Here is a 23,716-nt window from a genome sequence, read left to right as displayed (position 1 = left end):
TGGTGTGTATTTCAGTGACCCAGAAGTCTACCTATAGACTTTGATACAGCACAATCAATCACAAGGACTTGTAGATGTCCTCACTGCTGGCCTTTTCTCCAGTTTTCTTTCCTCAGGAATGCTGCCAGAAATCACTGGAATACATCAGCTACAATCATAGCTACTGCTTCTAAACTAGAAAGCTTGCTGGTAGTAAGAGGTGAAACACTCAAATACAGGATTGTGACTCAGATACGTTTATTGAGCACTTACTAGGTGCCACAAACCATCCTAAGTTACATATATTATTATATATCATATTAATACGCTTATATATTATATATTTTAATTATATGTTAATAGTCTTTTGTTGCCAATACTATTATTTCCATTTTGTGTTTGGGGAAACCAAGACAGAAGTTAAGTAACTTGCCCAAAGTAAGTTTTTAATTGGCAGTGCAGCATTTTAAATCCAGGCATTGGGCTCCTGAGTTTGTATTACAATTCCTACTTTGTTGTGAAAATTAAATGAGATAATCCATGTAAAGTGCTCAGAATATTCTTTGACACATAGCGAGTGCTCAACCATTTTGAGGGATCCCAAGTAGGACTTCAGTATGGAGCTCTGTGAGAGACAGACATTTGACTCAATTAAGTACTTTCTTTCAAATGTCCAGTACTTTGGAACAAGCTTATTAAAATATTTATGTTCCCAGAACACAACTATTTCAGCCTGCCTGGTAGGAATTAACCCTAGCTTGGTGGTGGGAAGGGGGTCTGTTAACACTATTAAATAGCCTTAAACCTATGGAGGTCAGAGAGGAGTCCAAGTTTCCTTGTTATGATACTGGAAGAGGTCCACATTCCTGGCATAGTTATTTTTCTGGCTACAACTTAACTAGGGCACTTCCTTCTGGACCTCGAGATCTATAATTATCTAAACTGTACACAACCTTTGGTGCAGGCTAAGGAAAGTTCTGTACTTGTTCTGTATCATCACAGACACTTTTTAGAAATGACCTCAGCTCTTGTCTCCTCCTTGGTTTGGCAGACATACAAACTGGTTATTTTGCCCTGGCTTTGACCACTAGCAACTTGAGCTCTCATCTCACCTTAATTCTGGATTTTTCTCAATGGGTCTTAGCCTACCTTGGCTCTGGGGAATAAATAAGAAGATGGATCATCTCTTCTCTCAAACAAGAGTTCTTGGTGCTATAGACCTTAATATTAGAGCTAATTCTATGAACACGTTCCTAAATGAAGGTGACTGCTGTCTAGAATAGAACTTTTAAAGTTTAACAAACTGCAGTCTGCTGCGAAAAGTAGCCAATACCTAGCCTAAATACTGCATCTCTTTAGAAAATGCCAGTTAGGTGGAAAGGCGTCTACTTCTGAGTTTGGAAAAGGTAAGCTAGGTTTAAGTGGACTTCAGGACCAGAGATGATCTTTGTTAGGGTTGTGGGAATGGACCCAGTAGGTCAGCACTGGTTCTTTCTTTAATGTCATAGTTAACGCCTCATCAACCTGTAAAGGCCCAAACGAGGGATCTCTGGGCCACCTAAACTGAGGAGCACCCTCCCTTCAGAAGACAATCCGCCAGAAGTCCCTGCCTAAAATTTCCAGCTAGGTCTCTCCTAGATCACTTCATTTGCTAGAATGAAACGGAGAGAAAAGCAGAAAAAGGCCAGTAAAGATAAAATTAATTTATTTGCCCTCACAACTCCGTGGGTGGCACTGGGCCCCACAGTCCTATAAGCATGCCCTGCAGCAGTGGGCTGGGAGTCCAGTTCTCTGGAGTGCCTACTCCCTCGTCCAGAGCTGCCTGAAGCCGGCTCCCTGCTGACCCCATCATCCTGCTCCCACATGCAAGAGGTGGTTAGGTCCACCTGCAACAAACCCAAGCCTTCCTCTGGCAGTAAGGACAGGGCTCTGTGGGTGGCTGTAACACGGATCCCTGTGGACCTGGGTGAGTGGGAGGGCAGGCGGGTTCAGTGCAGAGAGCCACTGTTCTGCTCTTCAAAGGCCATCTTGCCCAGGAGCTGGCTGTCCAACTCCACCCCACTCACAGGTAGCTGGAAGAAGTTCATTTCGGCTGCTAAGGCAGCCATAGCAGAAGGGTCCTGGCCAAACTGAGCTCGCAACATCATGTCCATTTTCTCCAGCCTCCTCTTGAGCCGCTTGGCTTCCCGCTCCCGGATGAGCCGGGCCTGCCTCTTCTCGGGGGTTTCATTGGCCCGCTTCAGCCTCATCGCCTCCCGATCCCGCTGCAGCCGGCGTGCCCGCTGCTCATCTGTCTCCTGCATGCGCTGCAGGCGCTTGGCTTCACGGTCCCTCATGCGCCTTACTTCCCGCTCCTCCGGAGTCTCATTGTCCCGCCGACTTTTCTTGGCTGTGCGCTCTCGTTCCAGCCGCTGCAGCCGTACTTCCAACGGCTCATTCTGTCGGCGTAGGGCCCACTTGCGAACACTGGGGGTCTGTGCTTCCAGTAGCTTACGGTAGGCAGCACAATTGTTGCATACAAGCAGAATTCCAGCAGGGTACACGGGAGGGCTAAAGGCAATGTCCTTCCCCTCAGCACTGGAGGGACCCTCACTATGGGCTGGGGGTAGGGATTCCATATTAAGTACTTCAGGGAGTTTCTCGCTGGAATACAAAAATTGGGGGTGGTTAGTGTCTCCTAGCAAGACTCAGGTATCCAGCTCTGACTCTTGTCCTACCAGGCCAGTTGCTCCAAGTTCACCACTAGGGGTCAGCCTTGAGGACTTGGGAACCTCTTCTACCACCCCCACCCCACACCTTCTCTGGGCTAGGGTGTCTACCAAGTTTTAAAGCCCTCCTGGAGTTAGAGACTGAGCCAACTGCCAGATATCCCCCACAAATGTGCAGTTTTCATTCCAGCTGGCTGATTCTGTTTGTAAGAGTTGTGCAAGGCAGTCCTACTGTGGAAATGGCAGTCCTTCTGGAGGTGGAGGCCGCCTTTAGAGGAGTCCACTGGCTCAACCCCTCCTGCCATGGCCGACTCTGCATTGTACCGAATGCAAATTTAACTAGGACACAATTCACACAGTTCCAGTCTTCCTGGGACACAGTATAGACTGTGTCCTCACACATCAGGGGCCTCTCAGCACCCTATAACTTCTCCAAGCTTTATCATGAATGTTATTGGACTCCCCCCACCCACTTTTTTGTAGTTGAAAATATTATTCTAATAGGGGAAAGAAATGAGAATTCATTTCCCTTTGGGGATATCTAATGGAACGGGCATATTTACTAGCTTCATTACTTGTATTTCCGAAGAGTCAGTTGCCCTTGCATTACCTATTTCTAGCCTTTCTTTTGATTTGGGAAAGCAGAACCCACACCGAGTAATTTGTTCCCAGAGCACGAGGGTTAGGTGACCAGCTAACCTGTTAAACGTGGCATGGCTGGTAAAACGGGCTCCACACACAGCACAGTTAGACCTCTGGTCCTCCGAGTGGATTAGGAGGTGACGACCCAATGACCCTGGGGAGCTTAGGGCCCGGCCACAGACAGGACACATGTAGCTCTTGGCGCTCACCACTGCTGCAGTGTGCTGTAAAACAGAGCCTTAATCTGTCAATTCATGCTACCTTTAAGATAATTTACACCCACTTAGAAACTGCTTTCTGGGAAATGTCCCCTTTCCTTAGTCTCAGAACAAGGGATTTTCAACTATTCTCCCCATTTAGCACCTGGAAAAGTAAGAGTTTCTTGTGTTAACAGGCCTTCAGAAGGGCCAGGCCATTCAGATTATTGTTCAGATTTCATTAGTTTGAGTTTTGACTATATTCTGGAACATGTGGCTGGATTGGTAAACAATAGGGCTCCAGAGCCAGAGCCCTCTTCAAAACCTGCAAAGAATTCATGCTTGGGATAATTTCTATCTGTTGCCTCACACTGTGCAGGTACAGGTGTGTATTAAGGGAGGAGTGAAGGCTAAGTGTAGAAGCTGGCTAGGAAGACTGGTATCCAAAAGCATTTTGTCCTGCCTTTTCTTCAATCTTTTAAAAACAATCTTCTAAAGAAAGCCCTCCCTTCACGAACAAACTATCTTTACGGTAAAACCAAGGCTGCCATGTGTGCTAATACCTTTCTAATACAGATCACAAGGCACAGGTGCTCTGCGACTGGATCGGGGGAAAAAGAGCACAACAAGCTTGTGTTCTTCTGATCCCCTCATTTATACTTTCTCTAGTATTACAGAAACGTTTATGTTAATTCATTTTTTTCTTCTTTAAAACAAGACCTCATTATTAACGTTAGTTTCTATGTCGCTATTTAAAATATGCACTGGGGCACCTGGGTGGCTCAGTGGATTAAGGGTCCGACTCATGATTTCGGCTCAGGTCATGATCTCAGGGTTGTGAGATCCAACCCTGCACCCCGCACTGGGCTCCGTGCTGGGTGTGGAGGCTGCTTAGGATTCTCTCTCTCCCTCTGCCCCTGCCCCACCCCTCTCAAACAAACAAACATGCATTAAGTAATTTGGAAAAAAATAATACTTAATTTTCATAGTGTGTCTGTCTGGGAACGCAGAACAGGTTCACCCAACATATCCCACTTATTCTTTAAAACATTCTAGGGATTGGAGTGGAGTCTTACTGGAAGCAACAACCCAAGGTTCCCCTGGGAGCTGGAGGCAAGGGCTAAACGAGCTGCTGGCACTCGTGTTCCAGAGTGCGTGGCTCCCCAACCCATACCTGGTACACATGAGCAATCAGCTGCTCCCGACTCCCACAGTCTAGCTGGCAGAGGGGACACTGGCAGAGTCCAAGTAAGGGGTCAGAATTCAAGTTCCCCGTGACCTGCAATTCAACAAGTAGGCAATTCATTAAGACTGTTTACCACTCTTTGCCCTGCCCCTACCTCTTTTAACAGGGTATCCTGTTAAAAGGAACACAACCTGATATCACTTGTTTTTCTTAAGTTCCCATTATGGACCGAAGGGAAAAGTAATAGGGAAAGGGAATCACATTTGCTTCTATCTTCATTTTCTCCCAGGCTTCCTGCCCCGAGGACACAGGGCTGCCCCAGGATTGCTGATTTATCCCCCCTCCCCCATTAAACTCTGCAGAGAGAAGATTAGCTTCCTTCCTGCTCTGCTTCTTGCAGGAATCCTCAGGAAGCAATTTAGAGAAAAGATGGCACCTCAGGTAACACTCGGACTTATATTTGCAAGCATATTCAAGAGTACGCTTCAGGAAGTCGGCTGATAGTCTTGCAAAAGTAGATATTCTGTCTGGAAAGAAGTGGGGAAGCTGTACCTGGGTTAGTGATATATGGATGGATAGGAAAGCTGGTGTGATGAGAGTTGTGTGTGAGGTTGGGTAAATGGAGCTCTGAAGGAAGAAGGGCTTCACATGAAGGCCCAGGAGCCCACCAGAGGCAAGACCGTTACTGTGGATCAAGCGCATCAGGGCCGAGTAGAAGGGTGCGAGGTGGGGTCCTGGACTCGGGAGCTGTTGTCACTTGCCTCATGCTCTGCCACTTCATTCCCACCAACAGGCTGTTCCGGATTTTCTAACTCTTTTTCCACTTTGACCACCCCTCCATCTTCCTCTGATGTGTGGGAAGAGACTTCATCTTGTGTGGTCTCCTCTTCATCACCCTCACTGTCACCTGGAACATACAATTTGGTCACTTGTTCTGATTTTTCCATGAATACATCTTGAATTGCTTTCCACCTTAGAGCTTGTAGCTATAATGGAAAACATTTTCAGGCCTTACATAATAGTTTATATCAATGTACAGTTTGTATAGATGGGTACAAATCATGTTGGTGGAAGAGCTATAGCTATTGTTTATAATGCCATTTACACGAAAGAGAAAATCTGAGGCAAAATTGCATTAGACAGTAGTTATTGGGTTCTGTACATTATCATAAAAATAATTCTTCTTACACATGATTCCCAAATATCTCATACGTGAAATCACACCTCCCACGCACCTCACACCATGCTCATTCCCACAACACACCACTCTGACTTACCCACACTTCTCACTGATTTTATTACTTACTTTTCTCCATAATCCCCTGCACAATTTTTCCAATGGTATCACATGTACTATTCTATTCTGAGTCCCACTGATCTTTTCTCTCCCAACAAACCCTAAGGCACACTTAGAGAAAAACCAACAAGTTTTTTCTCCCTCTTCTCAAGAAAGGAGGCAGTAGTAAATTAGTTAAAAATGATGTCACCTTATAGGGAAAGGTTTGTTCAATCCAGCAGAAAAAAGAGCACAGCAACCAACCTTTGGCCATTTTTTGTGCTATCTGACTCAGGGTGTTCTTATTCTGCTAGTACCTCAGAATTCTAGGCTAAATAAATCCATTGTTTGTGTTGGTTCTCTGGATTATCTGACAGATAACTGACTGCATTAAGTGAAGGGAACAGGCCATTCTTTAGGATGAAATATAATTTCTTGTGACTAAAGTAAGATTTGAGTTTGTTTTGATTTAGGGGGTAGGACATGGCTGTGGGGGGTGTCTGCCTGTGGCTGGGGGATCTGCAAGGTTTTTGTGGACTGATGTTTTCCCCTATTACTTATAAAATAGGGGGGGAAGATTTTTTAAAAACCATGATAAAAAAGGGAATTTGTTCTGAAAAGAAAAAAAAGAAGTGCTAGTACCTTGAAGATCACAAGAGGAAGCCAAGCCTAGGGAAGCTGTGAGACTCCAGCCCCATCCCAACCACACTTAGATCATAGATTCCCGGGCCTGACTGTGAGCAAGAGAAATACAAGGCAGACTTTCACCTGTGAGACTCAGCTTTCCTAGCTAACAGTGCTTCTTGTCTTCTCTCTACTATCCTTTGTGTAATTTTGAAATCCACCAGTTTCTGGGCAAAACTGATTACATTCCTTTTCTTCATAAGAAAGTCTAACCAAATCATCTGCTAGTAGTTACATGTGTCTCTATTAGACATTCTACTTGTTTCGTGGACTGGATTTGGGCCCTGGAAGGACCTATGGTATGTATGCCTTATTCCCTAGCCCAAAGTTTCATCTGAATTCATCTCAGTAATGAAGGATTGGAACAGATTAAATCATACCATATTTTCTCACCAGCTTATCTGGAATATTTGTAAACTTAGTCTAAGACAACATTGTATCAAACACATTACATGACTGATCAAAAATCCAAACACATCTCTCTACTAAAATGATTTTTTAAAAATAAGTATGCCATCTAGAGGGATGATGCAGCTTTTCCAGAATGGAAACCTATTAGATTTTATAGATGTTGCCATTCCTATCCTGTTACTCAAACTGGCGGCTTCCAAGGGTTTTCTAGAAATCTTTGGGTTACTTTTCTGTACCCAAGCAATTAGACACTAAATTATTATTTGTTTGTTGTTGCTAGATTATTAGTTTGAGTGGAAACTGTAGTGCCTAAAAGGCTGATGAACTCCTCAAATGTGGAGAAAAATAAAAAATGCCACTCTGCATTCACAGTAATACCAACCTATATCAGACGGGTGTGATTAGTAAAGTAAGGAAATCATCCTAGGAAACAACACATCTCAAAATATATTTGTGCAGGCAGGTCATGGAACAGATGATCCATGAGGTCAGCTAGTTACCTGCCACTGTCTTTTCCTACTCTTTCCAGAGATTTATTAGGACTTGGTGTGGGAACACCTTGACTTTAGCATTTTATTCCTTTCTTTAAATTCCATTTTTTTAATTGATTTTTTTTTAAAGTAATCTCTACACCCACTGTTGGGGCCCAAACTCACGACTCCAAGATCAACAGCTGCCTGCTCTACCAAGTGAGCCAGCGAGGTGCTCTGACTTCAGCATTTCATATGATGCATAATCTCATTAGTAAGGAAATTCTCTTATATAACATTAAAACGGGGTCCTCAAGCAAAAATTTCATTAATGCCACTCTTACATTTTGTTAATAATGAGTACATAGACTCTAGGAAAAAGAGATTCCTTTCATTTGACCTAAGCCAGGGACAGGTTGAGTACTAATGATCCCTTGCCCAATCACAGTCATCACAAACCTCTCTGTGTATGGCACTGCACCAAGTACTGCAGTCCGTGAGTTAAAAAAAACATAATGCCAAACCTGTCCTCTCTCCGGATAAGCATATGCTCATACACCTTAGAACACCTTTGGGAACACTGAGGATCCACAAATCTCCTTCTTCATGTCTTCCTCCCAACCCCCATGCACAATCCCCAGAGCACACACACTCTGATAATTCTTCTCCCATTGCCCTGAGTCATTACCAGAAGGTGCAGAACTCACTGCTACTGGAGTCCTGATCTCTTAGTTGTTGGATAGCTTGTCGCTGACTGCCAAGGTCTCCAGGAAAATCAGTTTTCATCATCGCCTGGCGGGCTTGCTCTTCTAGCCCAGCAAATACTTGATCCCCTGGTGGTCACAAGGAAAAATAGTCAGGCCACCAGCTGGGCAGCATATATCCCCAGGGAAGCTGGCTGGAAAGTCAGACCATTCAAAGGTAGGAGACAGGCAGGTACCCTGCGGTGGGGTCATCCATCTCTAAGTCAGCTTGCTGCCTCCTGGAGTTTCTGGGCGAGGCTACTCTTCCTGGGCAGTAAGCCAGATGCTCTAGAAAGCATCACTTGCTTAAATCCTTCTAATCTTGACTCCTTTCAAAAGGTAATCAATTGCTACTTTACTAATTTAACTTCAGAATCTCAATTCCATTTGTAACCTTCCATCAGGATTGGTGAGAGAGGCAGAAGAGGCAAAGTGACAGGATGATAAAGAGAGGGCAACAAATCTGGGCACAATCTCTGATTCTTAGTGTACTAACATTATGGCCCTGACCCAGTGTCTACCTCTGACTATAAACAAGTGCTTCAAATAATCCTTCCAAATAACAATCTCTCTAAACTCACCTTTCAGCCACCCTCCTTCCAAGACATGCTCTGGAAGTTCTTCCTTGACTCTACTTCTATGTCTATCAGAATTAACCACAAGCAAATCAACAACTGGTTGAATAATAGATTAACAGATAATTATATGAACTCATTTTTGCTAAGGAACAAACTTCCTGAAAGACACCAACTAATTTGCAACAAATAATATTGTTATCTAGTTTCCTTGGTCAATGTGGTGTGTTTTCTCTTTTCTTTTCTTTTCTTGTATGGGATATCCAAAAGCCCTGGACCTGTCCCTGAATATGCATTTACTTTCGATGAACTCTGCCTAGGATCTGTGTAGTTGCTGGAGAGTTAACTTTTAAGTGCTCTTTTATTTCCAAGAGGCCAGGCGTAAGGAGAAAAGAGAATTGGGTTTCTCGAGGTTTCCATTATCTCAGAGTGGAAACTACAGTCCCCATTCTCCAGCCACCAAGAGAGAATAATAAAAAGCCCTAGTGAAATGTCTGACGAGAGGCCAGGCGCTTTCTTACTGGAGAGAAAGGAAAGTAAACAGGCTCGGGTTCCAAGCCAGGATACAATGAGGCAGGAGAAATGGTCAGTTGACCTGTGCTATCAGTCTGTGGGCAATGACAGAACTAATATGAAGTAGGCTTCATGTGATTCACTTAGACATTTGTTCAGCAAAAATTCAGTGAGCATCCATCTGCTAAGTGTTAAACACTAATAATTACTATTTGGCACGTCCTAGTTCCAGACTCTATGTTAAGTGCCTTATAGTTTCTATCTTAATTCTCTGCAAAACTCTATGTGGTAGGTATTCCTACCCGTATTTTACTCAAGAGAGAATTAAGGCTTATAGGAGAGCAAAGTATTCAAACCTGATCCATACAGCTCTAATATCCGTATTTCAAACTGCTTTCAAGCAGAGCTATAAGCAGGTGAGATGGTTCATCAGAGTGGTTTTGCTGAAAACAAACACTTGTCTCTGTGTGAGAAGAATGGCTCTGATCCTAGCAATGATGTTACCTTCGTACCATAAGAAACTGATGCTACACCTCAAATACCAAAGTACTGTTCTCAAGGCCAGTAAATGACAAGGGAACATCATTTTGATGGTTCTGATACTGTGGTGAGTTACCATGCTGACTAACTAATACTGGGGCTACTCTGATCAAGAGTAGAGGTGGTGAGGGTTCAAGTGAATCTTCTAGCCATACTGACCTCAGGTAAAAGAAAAATAAGCAGCTTTAAGTCCATTTTCAAAATATCACAATCACAAACTGGATATAAATTACTGCGAGGGAAAGTAAACAGTGAATTCTGTTACAGCACCTCCTCATCCTTTTTGTAGAAAGAAAATGTTTTTCTTCATGGTGGTTGCACTGTAACCACAAGACCATGGCCAACTGGACTAGTTACTGAATTCTTCTGGGTGGATGCATGCTTTCGGACCTGGAAATCATGGGCAGAAATGGCACTAAGGGACACGTTATATACCCGTAGATAATTACCAAGGGGCAGACCATTCTCATCAGTGACACTTCTCATCTCTAAGGAAACCTACTCAGAAACAAACTAGGTTTATAACATAGGAAGAATACTTCTTTTTCCCTTACTAGGTAATTACCATTGGATTAGTAGAAGGGCATCTAAAAGGATAAGTACCTTTCAAGATCAACTAGTAATTCAGTTTAGACCCATCAACTTGAGCTCAATATTTTTGCCTGTTGATACTATCTAAATATTTAGGCCTTCACAGAACAGAGAAGAGTCTATCCCATACGACGTCCCTATCTAGGACTTTTGCTGGCAATCTCACTTACGATAGTTGGAACAAATTAATTCTGTTATTCCTTTTTGGCAGTTTGGAAAGAAAAGCTGTGCTCTTATATTTGGTTCTATTCCCGACTTGGGAAAAAGGCTAAGGGAAACTTTATTCCTCAGGGCTATTCCTACCTTAAACATCAATGTAAAGGAAAATATATAAAAACCATTAAAAAAGTGATTTTGGCATATCTCATAGGAGAAGATACGTGAATGATCTTTCAGTAGTCACTATTTACCTAAGCTCTAAATCCCACTGTCCAGAATTATCCTTTCATAAAAAGATAGTGATACCTTTTACTACGATACTAAAAGTAGTGATACCTTTTACATACCTAAAAGTGTGTCATAGTAACTCAAGTCAAATAGGATCCATAGAGATACTGGTGCTTAAGAAGTGTTATATAATTGCCTTTTTTTATAATGCAGAATTATTATTTCCTTCTATCTTGAGACTATTGGAGTAGGTTAAAAAAAAACCTCAGGTCTCCAGATATTAATGTAGGGCAACCATTTTATTTAATGTAACATTGGTATTTATTTGTCTATTAATAGTTGAGAACAAGTCATCTAAGCTCTACAGTAAAAACCAAGGTGCTACTTTTTTTTTTTTGGTATGAAATCAAGATGCTATTTGATTTGGCTAAGGTTTTTCAGACCAGACAAGAAGAAGGCCATCCAAGCAAGTTTGGAGAACAGATGAGAAGTCTGGGATGAAAGTTACTAGAAAGGCAAAGATTTTACAATTCTCTGTATTGACCCCTTGATTCAATTAAATAAATGCAATTTCTGGCTGACTGAAATTAAGTAAAGCAAAGCAGCTGAAAAAAATTCTAAGAGAGCAGATGTCAAATTCAGAAAAAAATGAGCTAATCTTGGGAATGAGGAGTTTAGGATTCCATTCCAGCTGACAGTCTCTGTAACCCAAGGTGCTACCACATGCTGGGAACACAGCCATTTACCTCACAAGGATGCTGACAGAACGAATAAGGACAAAACAAGTTGTGCTTTTTGGAAGAGAAGGGACTTTAAAGGCTTTTTTCCCTACTCCTCTGTAAAAGGCGAGAAGCTTTTACTGAAGTTCAAAGTTTTTAGTCTTGTTTGTACTTTGTAATGTGAAAACAAAAGTGTCTTAAGAAAAACTTTAAAAAAAAAAAGTTTTCCTTTTCTTAGTGGTTTGCTTGGCATAAACACACCAAATGATTGTACAACGGACTCTATTTTCAACCTCTCTAGAAACAGCTGACAGAAACTTGTACTCAGAAGGAGGTGAGATGAGGAAGGTCTAACAGCCCATCCATAGTTTCTCTGATACTAACAATTCTGGGCTTTTATTCAGAAAGCTCTGTGTCAAATCTGTTAATGAACTGAGCAAACTACACGATTATGCCTGGATGATTCTGGGGACAGGAGAGATCAAGAAGGTAATTTAGATACAGAGACAGTCCTGAGGAAAGCCGAGGAACTGCCAGTGCAGCCTGCCCGCTGGCTTCTAAAGTGGATCTGACAAATGCTGTCAGGCTACAGCAGTGGGATTCTTAATACATTCTTTTAGGCGGGCTTTGAGCTTCATGCCACACAACCTTCTTCCCAGAAGGCAGATGTAATGGAGTTCTGCTATTACTCTACTCAAGTGCCGACTGGCTTTAACACTTCAGCAAAGCCTGTGCAGACATTCTTGCCTCCCAGACCTTGAGTCCATTCCATTTACTTTAAATAGATGAGCAGCATTAAATTCAATACATTTGATTGGTTCTATTTCACTGCAAGGGGATAGGAGACTCAAGTGGCCAGAAGACTGAAATTACCTATTCCTACTTGCCATTATTGTCATGGGTGATGAGAAGAGGCCCTTTTGAAAATGGCAGGATCGGCTTCAGTCCCCAAACAGTCACTAAGTAGAAAGTCCTGAGACACCAGCAAATCTCAGTGTCTTTTCTTCTTTAGTTAGGCTTAGTCTATTACCTGAGAAGCCTCCACGGTTCCCCACCCAAATGCATCACTGAACACAGCCCCTCCCTGGGGGTCTGCTTTTTAGTTGCAGCTGAATACTTCTGTTCACAGCCCTCTTAATGGTCCCCACCATAGAGCCTGCACAGTCCCACCCACTCCACCACAATATGCTGTTCACTCGCTCTGGAAACTGTATTTCTGCCGCTGTGGATGTGTGATACTCTCTTCTCCGTGGCCTGTTTGTTCATCTGTTGTCTGACCCAATACCAGCTCATCCTGTGTTCAGCTATGGTAGGAAGAGAGTCAGCAGATGGATATAAGCTCTGTGGACACAGGCACAGACCATACAAGCCTTCACTGGCTTTCCCTGGCCTTATCACAATCATCCCATCATCTCCACCAGCTACTCTCCTTAAATCTAACCAAATCTTTTTGGACAGGTGGCTTTTATAGGTAAATGCCCAACTCCTATGGCTGCCTTATTTGTGAACCCCTCATCTGTACTAAGAGTACCTTTTCCTGCCCTGCCTTCTTGGGGTCACATCTGTATCTTTTATTACTACTCATTTTCAACCAGAGAGAAGACTATCCTCCTGAACCTCTGGGTTGGATTACCTGGGCTAGAGAGGTCTCTCTCAACAACCATCACACTCAGGCCCACTACATTTCACCGTTTAAGCAGCAACTTCTAAACCCTTCCTCAACTACTCACTCACCTTTATATTAAGCAGACTTCCACACCCACCTATTCCAGAATATACTCCTAGAAGCATCAAACTTGTTCTCTTATAAAACCTTTCCAAGACTTGAGTTGAAGAATTAATCATATATGGAGGCTTGCCACCCTAATCTCATTAACCTATACAGTGTTGAAATCTTCCTAATTCCTCTGTTCCTACTGTTTCTTCTCTCACTCTTGAAATTACCCAGTAAGTCAAGGTATATAGTACCTGGCATACAGTGTGTTTTTAATAAGTTTTAATCCTCTTATCTTAAACTCCTTGACTAATCTATTCTCTCATATGTGAAGTTCTTTCCTCAAGAAAAAACCTGTTATAATTATACCACTGAATTCTCTTCAGATGTTCCTGTACCTTGTGTAGTCAGTCCTCCATAATAATAGGGTACTATTTGGCTCTTTTTTAAACATTTCGGTGAGGATGCTTATCTGCCCAGATCATAGGAAACTGGTTAATTCCATCAAATCTGCACACATATATTAATGTTAATTTAAAGAGACATTTTTGAACATCCTCTATAAGCAGTGCTAGACGTAGAGAGGAATAGCAGGAATATAAATGGGACATAGTCTCTACCCTCTAGAATTTTTTTTTTTAATTTTATTTATTTATGTGACAGAGAGACAGCCAGCGAGAGAGGGAACACAGCAGGGGAGTGGGAGAGGAAGAAGCAGGCTCCCAGCGGAGGAGCCCGATGTGGGACTCGATCCTGGAACGCCGGGATCACACCCTGAGCCGAAGGTAGACGCTTAAGGACTGCGCCACCCAGGCGCCCCTACCCTCTAGAATTTTACAGTCTAATTGATGAAATAAAACATACATATAAAATTGTTGAGAAACAATGCAAGGCAATAATGCATACCTAGTCTTTCCCTCATGGGATACATCCCACACACTGCTTCATAGTCCTAAAACACTGCATTCTAAATGTCACTCCATTTACTCCGCTCAAAAACCTTCGGTACCTCCTTATAGTCCACAGTATAAAGTATGAACTTGGACTGGCCTTCAGGCCTCTACAATGTACAGTGAAACATCTCTAACCTCATCTTGTGTCCTATGACACCTGAATAAATAAAACTTCTGCTTCATACAGTCTCCTTATCCCCTGAACATGTGCATTCCTTTTTTTTGTTTTAAGATTTTATTTATTTATTTATTTTTAGAGAAAGACAGAGAGAGACAGAGAATACATGTGCAAGTGGAGGGAAGGACAGAGGGAGAGAGAGAATTCCAAGCAGACTCTATGCTGAGTGTGGAGCCCAATGCAGAGCTCGATCTCACAACCCTGAGATCATGACCTGAGCCAAAATCAAGAGTCAGACACTCAACCAACTGAGCCACCCAGGAGCCCCTGTGCATTCCTTCTTGTATCTTTGCTCACATCATTTCCCCCACCTGATTTTCCCTCTTCCTTCTTCCTTTCTTAAAAATCCACTTCCTACCTTCTAAGGTCCAGCCAAGTTCACAGTCTAGGGCCTCTTTCACGAAGCATTCCCTGCTACCTCAGTCCATGAAACTCACTCCCTCCTATTAACTTCTGTAGTACACACAGTCTGCAGCACCCCTATATGGCACTCAGCATATACTGTCTTGTGTTTTTAGATATTACTTTATGTATCTGTGGCTACATGATAGCCTCATATATCTTTATGTTGTTTTATAGCCCTGGCATCTAGCACAGGCTTTGTACAGATATACTATAAACGTCTGTTAATGTGAATACTAAGGATGAATCAAGTGCACCTACTAAAACAAGTTTCTAACACCTCCTCCAGCAACCAGACGCACTTTAAACCCATCCTGTTCAACCTCTTTAACCCTTTTTCCTGCACAAACTGAGGCTTTCACCTGAATTCAGATTACTCTTTCACTTCAACCCTCAATGTTCCCAGGTTCCAGAAGACAAAACCCAGTACTTACAGTGAACTTTATTTGGATTTGTCTGTTTCCGACGGGACATGTTTCCCTGATCCGAGAGCTCTGTCCTTTCCCAGTTTCACAACTGGATATGTTACTACCTCCTTGCAGGATGCTGACCTATGATAATAAGGATATTGTTAGCACATGTCATTTTTCCCAGAAGTTAGACAAAATTAAAGATAAAAAGACTTTAAAAATAGTTATTGAGTATATAAAACTCACCAGTTATAAATAACTGAATTTTAACAAGAAAGAAATGAATAGATCTCTAGCACAACATCAAGATCCCAAGAAGTTTAAGAGGGGACTCCTTCAAAGGATTTAGAGAATTCCACTCTAAATCTATCTGTGGAATCCAGAATACTGTTAATTGATCACGATCAAGGTCATAGAATAGAAAAAGGATAGAAAAAGAAGCAAAAAACTCAGGCGAACAGCTTTAGAAGCACTGCAGGCTCAAAAGGATAACCCCCGTGAATACAAAAAGAAGCAAAAGGAAGGAAAAGGGGGTGGTAGCTCACATGGTATACACCCACTGGAAGTCAAGCCCTGCAATCTGCACAAATGGGAGCCTCCAGGTGTTTTTTTCAAAAAGTTATCTTGTCTGGAGGTGACAAAGCATCACATCCCTGTGAGACAGGAAATGTCTCAAAACTTTTAGGCACCTATAAATGAAATCAACATGGAAAATAGAGCCTCTATCTTGTGGGGTAGACACAATGCTGGGCACTGAGGATGACAGCGCACTAAATGCAATCAGGCTTCCAATGTTGAAGATGAGCTCTCACCGGAAAAGCCATATGCCATCCACATTGTTGAGTACTAATTCAACACCCCAGTGTGGAACATCAATCTGGCCCTGCTCACATGCTCTGGAGTGGCGGTCAAAGTTAATAACTTCAGTGCCTCCTTTCAATCCAGCCTCTATGTAGCAAAGAGATCAGTGGGAAGAACAAAGAGAAAAGCTCCCCAAATGAGAAGTGCGGCAGAGACCTGCATCTGCTTCCCTGAAATTGGAGGGAACAGATACGTAAGCCTGGAGGTTCCTGGTTAGTTTGTAAGAAAGACTTTCCCAGCAGTAAGTGTTGTTAGAGAGTCTGAAATGGATTAGTAGTGAAAACTGCGAAATCTTCTATGAAAGGCACAGTAAATAAATAGACAGATTAAAAAGAGAGATTCTCTTTCCTACTAAGACAAGAATATAGACCTGTTAACCCTCTAAGTTTTCTTTCAGTTCCTGCCTTTTCAAATTGTACTTACACTGAATAAGCAAGTAGTTTAATGCTTTAAGAGGCATCGTGAGAGGCTACTGCTAACTATACTTTGCCCTCCAGTTAGTGAAGACTCATCTCCTGTTATGCCAACTAACTCCTCTCGATGTAGCTAGAAAGGACCTCAGACCTGTAATCAGATCCTGCCTCCCCTTACCAAAAGAAGAAAGAAACCGCAAATGGCAAAGACAGGCCTCCACAGGAAGTGGCAAAGGAAGCAGCTCTCAGGCAGTCTTCTATCATATCTGCATATCAAACACAGTTCTTTTTCAGACCTTTAATTAAAAAACAACAACAGAAAAAAACCAAAAAACCCCAACTCCAAATGTATACAGTACAAATCAATTTTAACTAGTTAGAGGGCAATATGCTGAGTGCTAATGGTATGTATTCTCTGTGCTAAGTTTTGTTTGCATAGGTCATTTCTTTCTAATCAAGTAGTTACTTTATTAATGGAAGCAGTGAAGGAATATTCACTTTGGGTCTTTTCCTTTAACTCTGTGGAATCACAAGGTAGAAAGTTGAATGAAATGCAGGATGTCTATAATTTTTTTCTAAAATTTGCAGAGCTATACCTCTCTATTATATAAGAGAAAAAATGAAATATTAACTAATGTTTAAAATTTCTCTTCAAGATTAGAAATTGAAACTGTGAGATAAAAGTAATGAAGATCCTTCTGAATGAAGACCAAATAACTTGAGACAGACTCAATTCAGATCATCTTGGTGAGACAACAGTTCAATACTAAAGCTGCAAGTCAGAAACACAGATGAGTATCTGCATATTCAAATAGGCAGTGTCCACTGAATCTCACAATCCTCCTAGCGGCGGAATGGGGAACTGACCAGATGGTACCCAATGGGACTTCACACCTGAGGGATTAAGGGAAAAAACAAGCAAACACCCTTTTCTGCCTCAAAAAAAAAAAAAAAAAAAGAAAGCCTGTGGAGTCGTGGACTCTAGAAAATACATAAGAAAATACATACATACATAAACGGCAGTGTAAGTGCGTTCTTGAACACATTAAGATCTCAGAGGTTAGACAACAGTTTTACAGGCAATAAAAGCTAAAATTCATAGACACATCGTCCTAAAAATCACTCATTCAGTTTTACTTTTAACACTGCCTCTGTTCCCAAGCCCGAATCTAAAACCAACAAAAAAATGTAAATGGAGAGCCGCCTTAACATCACCATCTGGAAGAAAAAATGGGACAGGAAGAAAGGTGAACGCTGAGATTCAGGTTTACAAGGGGTTCTATGTAAAAAGGAAGGAAGCTTCGTCTTTAGAACGAGGTTAATAGTCCTTTGGACGGGGGCCAACATCTCCCCGTAACATTGTCCCTGCTCTCCCACAGGTGCTAGGTTGCAGCTTCCAGAACACACCACAGACTTGAGCATGAAAAAAACAGGTGAAATTCAATCTTTAAAAAAAGAGGGTGCACTCCCACCTCCAGCTCTGGTGCAGTTCCCACGGAGCAAAGTAAACTCGCCTGAATCCCAGTGATTGTATCTGCCACAAAGGAGAGGACAAGAAAGCTGGTCACGTAGCTGCCTCACTGACCCTGTTCCCACTTTCTTTGGTCTGGAGCATGTGTACAATCAGCCGAGATGGTCCCTTTGGCTTCTTCAAGCATGAGCACAGGTAGATTTCCAGGAATTATCGACAAAAGCCAGAGGTCTTCCCAGGCGGCTCAGACAAACCCTCAGACGACACAGTCTTCTCAGAAATCTAAATTTAGAAGCCGTTCTGCGAGACCGCGACGCGGGACTGACACCCGGGTCTGCACTCCCACGCCCATCCTCCCCCTCCCCCAGCTCCACCCCAGCCTGTCAGACGCCGGGGCCGTCCCGGCCGTGCCCGGCCCTGCCCGACCTGGGCCCACGGCGGGAGGGCGGCGGCGCGGACGCCCCTCCCGCGCCCGAGACCGCCAGAGGGACTGAAAGAGGAACGGCTGGTGGGGAGCCAGCTGAGTCCGGCCTCGTCTCGGGAACCGGCGCTGGGGGAGCGTCGGCGCCTGGGCTGCCCCCGCCCCCCGGTCCAGCGAGCCGGAGCCCACTCCCCAGACACAGACAGACAAAAGGACCGACAGCCGGCGAACAAGGGGGAGGGCGAGGAGCCCCTGCATCCTCAGCCTAGCCCCGGAGGGAAGGAGACGGGGGTCTTTTTACCCGGCGCCTCGGCGCTCCGCGGCGCTCCGCGTCCCTGGGCCCCGCCTCCGGACAGAAGGACTGCCGGACAATGGGCCCCGGGCCGCAGCTCGGGCCGGCCGGGCCGGGGCTCTCCGGGACTGGGCCCCGGCAGGCGGAGGGCGGCTTCGAGCCAAGCCGGTGGCGGGGAGCCGAGGGGCGGCGCTGCAGACGGACAAAGCCAACGGCAGACAGACAGACGGAGGGGGAAAAGATGGCGACGCGGGCGGCGGGAGCGCGCTGCTCGCGCACCCGCAGCGAGTGGGGCGCGTGCACGAGCCTCTCCTCTCTCCCTCCCCCCTTCTCCAGGCTGGTCCCCTTCCCCGCTCCCCAGGCGCGCGCCGGGCGGCGTGGGCGGGGCTTTAGAGGAGAGGGGGTCTGGGGAGGCGGGACTTAAGGGAGTGTCCAATCACAGATGTGTGAGGGGGGGCCTCGCCTCCATCCTTGCGCCCCGGGGGCCACCCAGCCTCGCCTCCTCTTTGGTCTTTCTTCAGCCCCTTCAGCCCCACAGGTCCCGTATCCTTTCCTGGACCTGTGAACTCCGCCCTGACAGTCAGCTCCGATACTGGTTTCTTACCCCACCTTTGAGTTCAGCCACAAAACCCACATCCCCCAACCACACACCGCAGGCTCCCCCTCCTTAGCCCAACCTGAGTCTCTCCCCCAACCCAAACCCCCTTCCCTTGGTTCCCCCTAAACTTCGCTGTTTCTTCGACCCCCAAGGCATTTAATGTGACCAAGACCTAGGGGCCACGGGCCTTTGTGGGAGGGGCCAAGGTCCGCTGTCAGAACCTTAGAGGAGAAAAATCTTTAGATTTCTTTTAGGCGTTTAAGTCTCCAACATGATTCTTAACTAGTAAAATAACAGTAGCTGTAGACCAAGGGGCTTAAGATACAGAGCAGAGTAACTTTGGCACTGTTGCCACTTAAGGGGCATTTGGGGCAATTGAAAGTGGTTAGACGCACTTCCTAGTAAGAAGTCCCCTTGTCATCATCCCCATTTCCTCACTACTTTTCTTTCCTTCCTCTTACTCCGTCTTCTTGAAGAATGCCTAAGACTGCCTCTGACAGAGCCTACCTGAAGTAGGGAATGCGGAGAAATGAAAATGGGATCTGGTAATAGAAGATCTAGCCTTGAGTCCCAGCCCTGCCACTGACCAGCCTGGTGAGCAAGTCCCTATTCTGAACCTCTACTTCCTAAAATGCAAATTGGATAATAATGTAATAGTTCTTAACCTTACTCTCATAGGGTTTTTGTAATCAGAGGGTTAAGTAAAATGAAGATATGAAAGCGTTAGGCAAATAGTCCTTGTGATTCCTGGCCCCAGGAAGAAGAGCTAATGAAGATGCTGACCCGTGTTTTTAAAGCAACAAGTCCTGGTATTTGCATAAAGTGTTCTTGCAAAATGTTCTTCCCATAAATCTCCAATGAGATGATATCATTGTCTGCATCTTGTGGGAGAATGGCTGTATTGAAGGAACTTGGTCCTTCACAATTGTGTGGTAAGCAGCTTCATTCATTCATTCATTCATTCATTCATTGTGGCTGGGGTATTTAGGTAGAAATTATTTCGGTTAAGGAAACATTTTAATTTCATTTTAAATGTTAATTTCTAGGTAGCCAGAAAGTGGAATATTTTCATCTAACCAGAAGTTTTTTAGACACTTTTATATAAGAATGCAAGGTGGAATAAATTGCACTACTAGGAATTTACCCAAAGGATACAAAAATACTAATTTGAAGGGATACATGCACTCCAATGTTTATAGCAGCATTATCTACAATAGCCAAATTATGGAAAGATCCCACATGTCCATCGACTGATGAATGGAGAAAGAGGATGTAGTGTGGGCTGTCTGGGTGACTCCGTCGGTTAAGCATTTGACTCTTGATTTCAGCTCAGGTCATGATCTCCGGATCGTGATATGGAGACCCAGGTTGGGCTCTGTGCTCAGCGGGGAGTCTGCTTGAGATTCTCTCTCCCTCTCCCACTGTCCCTCCCCTTGCTCGCACATGCACACACACACTCCCCTAAATAAATAAATAAATAAATAAATAAATAAATAAATCTTTTAAAAAAAGATTTAGCACATGTGCACACACACACACATATACCATTACAAATGGAATATTACTCAGCCATAAAGAAGAGTGAAATCGTGCCATTTACAATGACATGGATGGGTTTAGAGAGTATTATGATAAGAGCAGTCAGTCAGAGAAAGACAACTACCATATGATTTCACTCCTGTGGAATTTAAGAAACAAAATAAATGAACATGAGGGAAACAAGAGAGGCAAGCCAAAAAAACAGACTCCTAACTATAGAGAAGAAACTGATGTTTACCAGGGAGGAGGTGGAGGAGGTGATGGGTTAAATAGGTGATGGGGATTAAGGAGTGTGGCACTTGTTGTGGTGAGCACTGGGTGTTGTATGTGTTGAATCACTAAATTCTACCTCTGAAACTGATTTAACACTGTATCTTAACTAACTGGAATTTAAATAAAAACTTGGAGGATAAAAGAATGCAAGCTAGAATAAATATTGGCTTTCATACTTAACAGTAATTCTTGATGAGTTTAGACTGAGGGATGCAAATATAGCTTTATTGTGTTTAAAGTTCACATAGATGATATTTTCAACATGAAAACAGCAAGCAGGTAAAACATTAGGAGAAAGCCTCCAGTGAAATTTCTTGGTTTCATCATTAAGTTACTGCGCAAAGCTGGGCGGCTCGTTCTGTCTCCTTGAGCTGCCAATAAAATAGGATCATAATGATGCTATTCTTATAACCTTCCTGTGTCTCTGAGGTGGTGTGACTCAGGGTTATAATCATATAAGGGAAAAATTACTAAATAAGGAATTCGTTTCTTTTTCCTCTGTTCTCACCTAACTTGTGGATCTAGGATACTTTTTCATTAATCATAGATTTTTTTTCAGCTTCATTTTTTATTTCTACTTTCCCAATCCACTCATGGAGTTGTGCTATTATTTTGCCACTTTAACTCTGTAAACTTTTTCTTGAAATTATCTTCCTAATCTGTTTTCTATTTACTGGCTTCTACAATGACCTCATTAGGGCTTTACATTACAACAGCATTGGTAAGATAACTTTAAGAACTTCATTTAAAAATTCATTAAGATACAATTCACGTACCATGAGATTCACACTTTTTTTTTTTTGGTAAAGATTTTTTTTTTAAGTAATCTCCACACCCAACCAGGGCTTGAATTTATAACCCCAAGATCTACAGCCTGCTCTACCTACTGAGCCAGCCAGGTGCCCCTGGCATACATTTAGAGTATGTAATTTAGTGGTTTTTAGTATATTCACAAGGTCGTGCACCATTACCATTAACTAATTCCAAAACATTTTCATTGCCCCAAATAGAAACCCTATACTCATTAGCAGTCATTCCCCACTCTTCCTCCCCCCAGCCATGGGCAATCGCTCATTCACTTTCTGTCTCTGCAGATTTGCCTATTCTGGACATTTCACATAAATGGAATCATACAATACGGGGCCTTCTGTGTCTGTTGCTTTCACTTGGCATAATGTTTTCAAGGTTCATCCATATTGTAGTATGTATCAGTACTTCATTCCTCTTTTTTCTTTTTTTTTTTTTTTGATTTTTTAAATTTTTTGAGTAAACACTATCTCTAACGTGGGGCTTTAACTCATGACCCTGAGATCAAGAGTCACATGCTCTACCAACTGAGCCAGCCAGGTGCCCCAATACTTCATTCCTTTTTATGGCCAAATAATATTCCCATGTATGGATATACTACATTTTACTTCCATTTGTCAGTTGATGGATATTTGTGTTGTTTCCACTTTTGGACTATTCTGAATACTGTTGCTATGAACATTGGTGTATAATTTTTGTGTGAACACATTTTTTTCAATTCTCTCAAAATTTCACTCTAGGAGTGAAATAACTGGGTCATATGGTAACTCTAACTTTTTGAGGAATTGCCAGGCTGTTTCCCAAAGTGCCTGCATCAATTTGTATTCCTACAATGCAGGAGGGTTCCAATTTATCCACATCCTAGACTACACTTGTTACTGTTTTTTCTTTTTTACTATAGCCATTGTAGTGGGTGTGAAGTGACAGTTTATTGTGGTCTTGACTTACATTTCCCTGATGACTAAGGATGTTGAACACCTTCTCTGTGCTTATCATTGACCATTTGAAGAATGCCTTATACAATACTTTTGCCCATTTTTAAGTTGGGTTATTTGTCTTTTCAGAGTTGTTTTGCAAGAGTTGTTGTTTTTTAATATTCTGGATACTAGACCCTTATAGGATATGTGACTTCCAAAAATTTTCTGCCATTGTGTAGGCTGTCTTTTTACTTTTCTTGGTAGTGTCCTTGGAAGCATCAAAGATTTTTATGTATGAAGTCCAACTTGTATATTTTTTCCTTTGGCAGCTTGTGATTTAGGTGTCATATCTAAGAAGCCACAGTCATGAAGAGCTACACCCATGTTTTCTTCTAAGAATTTCATAGTTTTGGTTCTTACATTTAAGTTTTTGATCCATTTTGAGCTAATTTTTGCATAAGTGTGAGACAGGAAGTTTCAACCTTATTCTTTTGCATGCGAATATCCAGTTTTTCTAGAATTGTTTGTTGAAAAGTCTATCCTTTCCCCATTGATTTCTTATTATCCTTGTTAAGTATCAATTGACCATAAATGAATGGGTTTATCTCTGGACTTTCAATTCCATACTATTGATCTTTATGTCTATCATTATGCCAGTGTCATACAGTCTTGATATGAATCTTATATTTTAAGGAGATTGTTTTAACTTTTGAATTTATATTTAGAATCTAGAGTTATATTTTCATCCCTTTGGAGTCATTTAAGGAAAAAGTAAGTTTTCTAGGATGATTACAATGATGGTAAATGCCATGAAACCAATCTGATTTGAGAACTCTCTTTTGATTT

The 23,716-nt window shown here is 42.8% G+C and overlaps 1 protein-coding gene and 1 long non-coding RNA gene across 10 annotated transcripts; one reads left to right on the top strand and one right to left on the bottom strand.

Annotated features, from left to right (window-relative positions):
* Positions 1–1,667: 1,667 nt before the first annotated feature.
* ZNF821 (zinc finger protein 821) lies at positions 1,668–19,071 on the bottom strand. 9 transcript variants are annotated; one of them, XM_040633542.1, is made up of 10 exons: positions 18,746–19,068; positions 18,025–18,086; positions 16,731–16,818; positions 15,303–15,419; positions 10,195–10,314; positions 8,261–8,386; positions 5,474–5,619; positions 4,701–4,805; positions 3,387–3,553; positions 1,668–2,622 (listed from the first exon to the last, which is right to left on the bottom strand). In XM_040633542.1, exons 6-10 carry the CDS (start codon positions 8,340–8,342, stop codon positions 1,968–1,970), a joined length of 1,155 nt encoding a protein of 384 aa, XP_040489476.1. In that variant the 5' UTR covers positions 8,343–8,386; positions 10,195–10,314; positions 15,303–15,419; positions 16,731–16,818; positions 18,025–18,086; positions 18,746–19,068; the 3' UTR covers positions 1,668–1,967. The 9 variants fall into 9 exon arrangements, with proteins under 9 accessions (XP_040489476.1, XP_040489472.1, XP_040489474.1 ...); XM_040633538.1 differs by lacking the exon at positions 10,195–10,314 and having other exon boundaries at positions 18,025–18,305; positions 18,746–19,070; XM_040633540.1 differs by lacking the exons at positions 10,195–10,314; positions 18,025–18,086 and adding an exon at positions 18,138–18,305 and having other exon boundaries at positions 18,746–19,070.
* Positions 19,072–19,172: 101 nt separating this feature from the next.
* Positions 19,173–20,058, top strand: LOC121103434. The gene is made up of 2 exons (XR_005835619.1): positions 19,173–19,928; positions 20,013–20,058. It is a non-coding gene; the product is annotated as an uncharacterized LOC121103434 (long non-coding RNA).
* Positions 20,059–23,716: the final 3,658 nt, after the last annotated feature.

Source organism: Ursus maritimus, unplaced genomic scaffold (genome assembly GCF_017311325.1).
Source record: "Ursus maritimus isolate PB19 unplaced genomic scaffold, ASM1731132v1 scaffold_19, whole genome shotgun sequence".
NCBI lineage: Eukaryota > Metazoa > Chordata > Mammalia > Carnivora > Ursidae > Ursus > Ursus maritimus.
Note: the sequence above shows the minus strand (reverse complement) of the source record. Positions and strands in the feature narration are given on the sequence as shown.

Excerpts from the sequence above, each read along its gene's own strand:
- ZNF821 (XM_040633541.1), bottom strand. The coding sequence starts at position 15,342 with ATGTCCCGTCGGAAACAGACAAATCCAAATAAAGTTCACT. Across the intron at positions 8,387-15,302 it reads AAATCCAAATAAAGTTCACT|GGGATCAAGTATTTGCTGGG; the intron begins GTAAGTACTGGG and ends TGTGACCACCAG. Across the intron at positions 2,623-3,386 it reads AGCCATGCCACGTTTAACAG|CGAGAAACTCCCTGAAGTAC; the intron begins GTTAGCTGGTCA and ends TTTGTATTCCAG.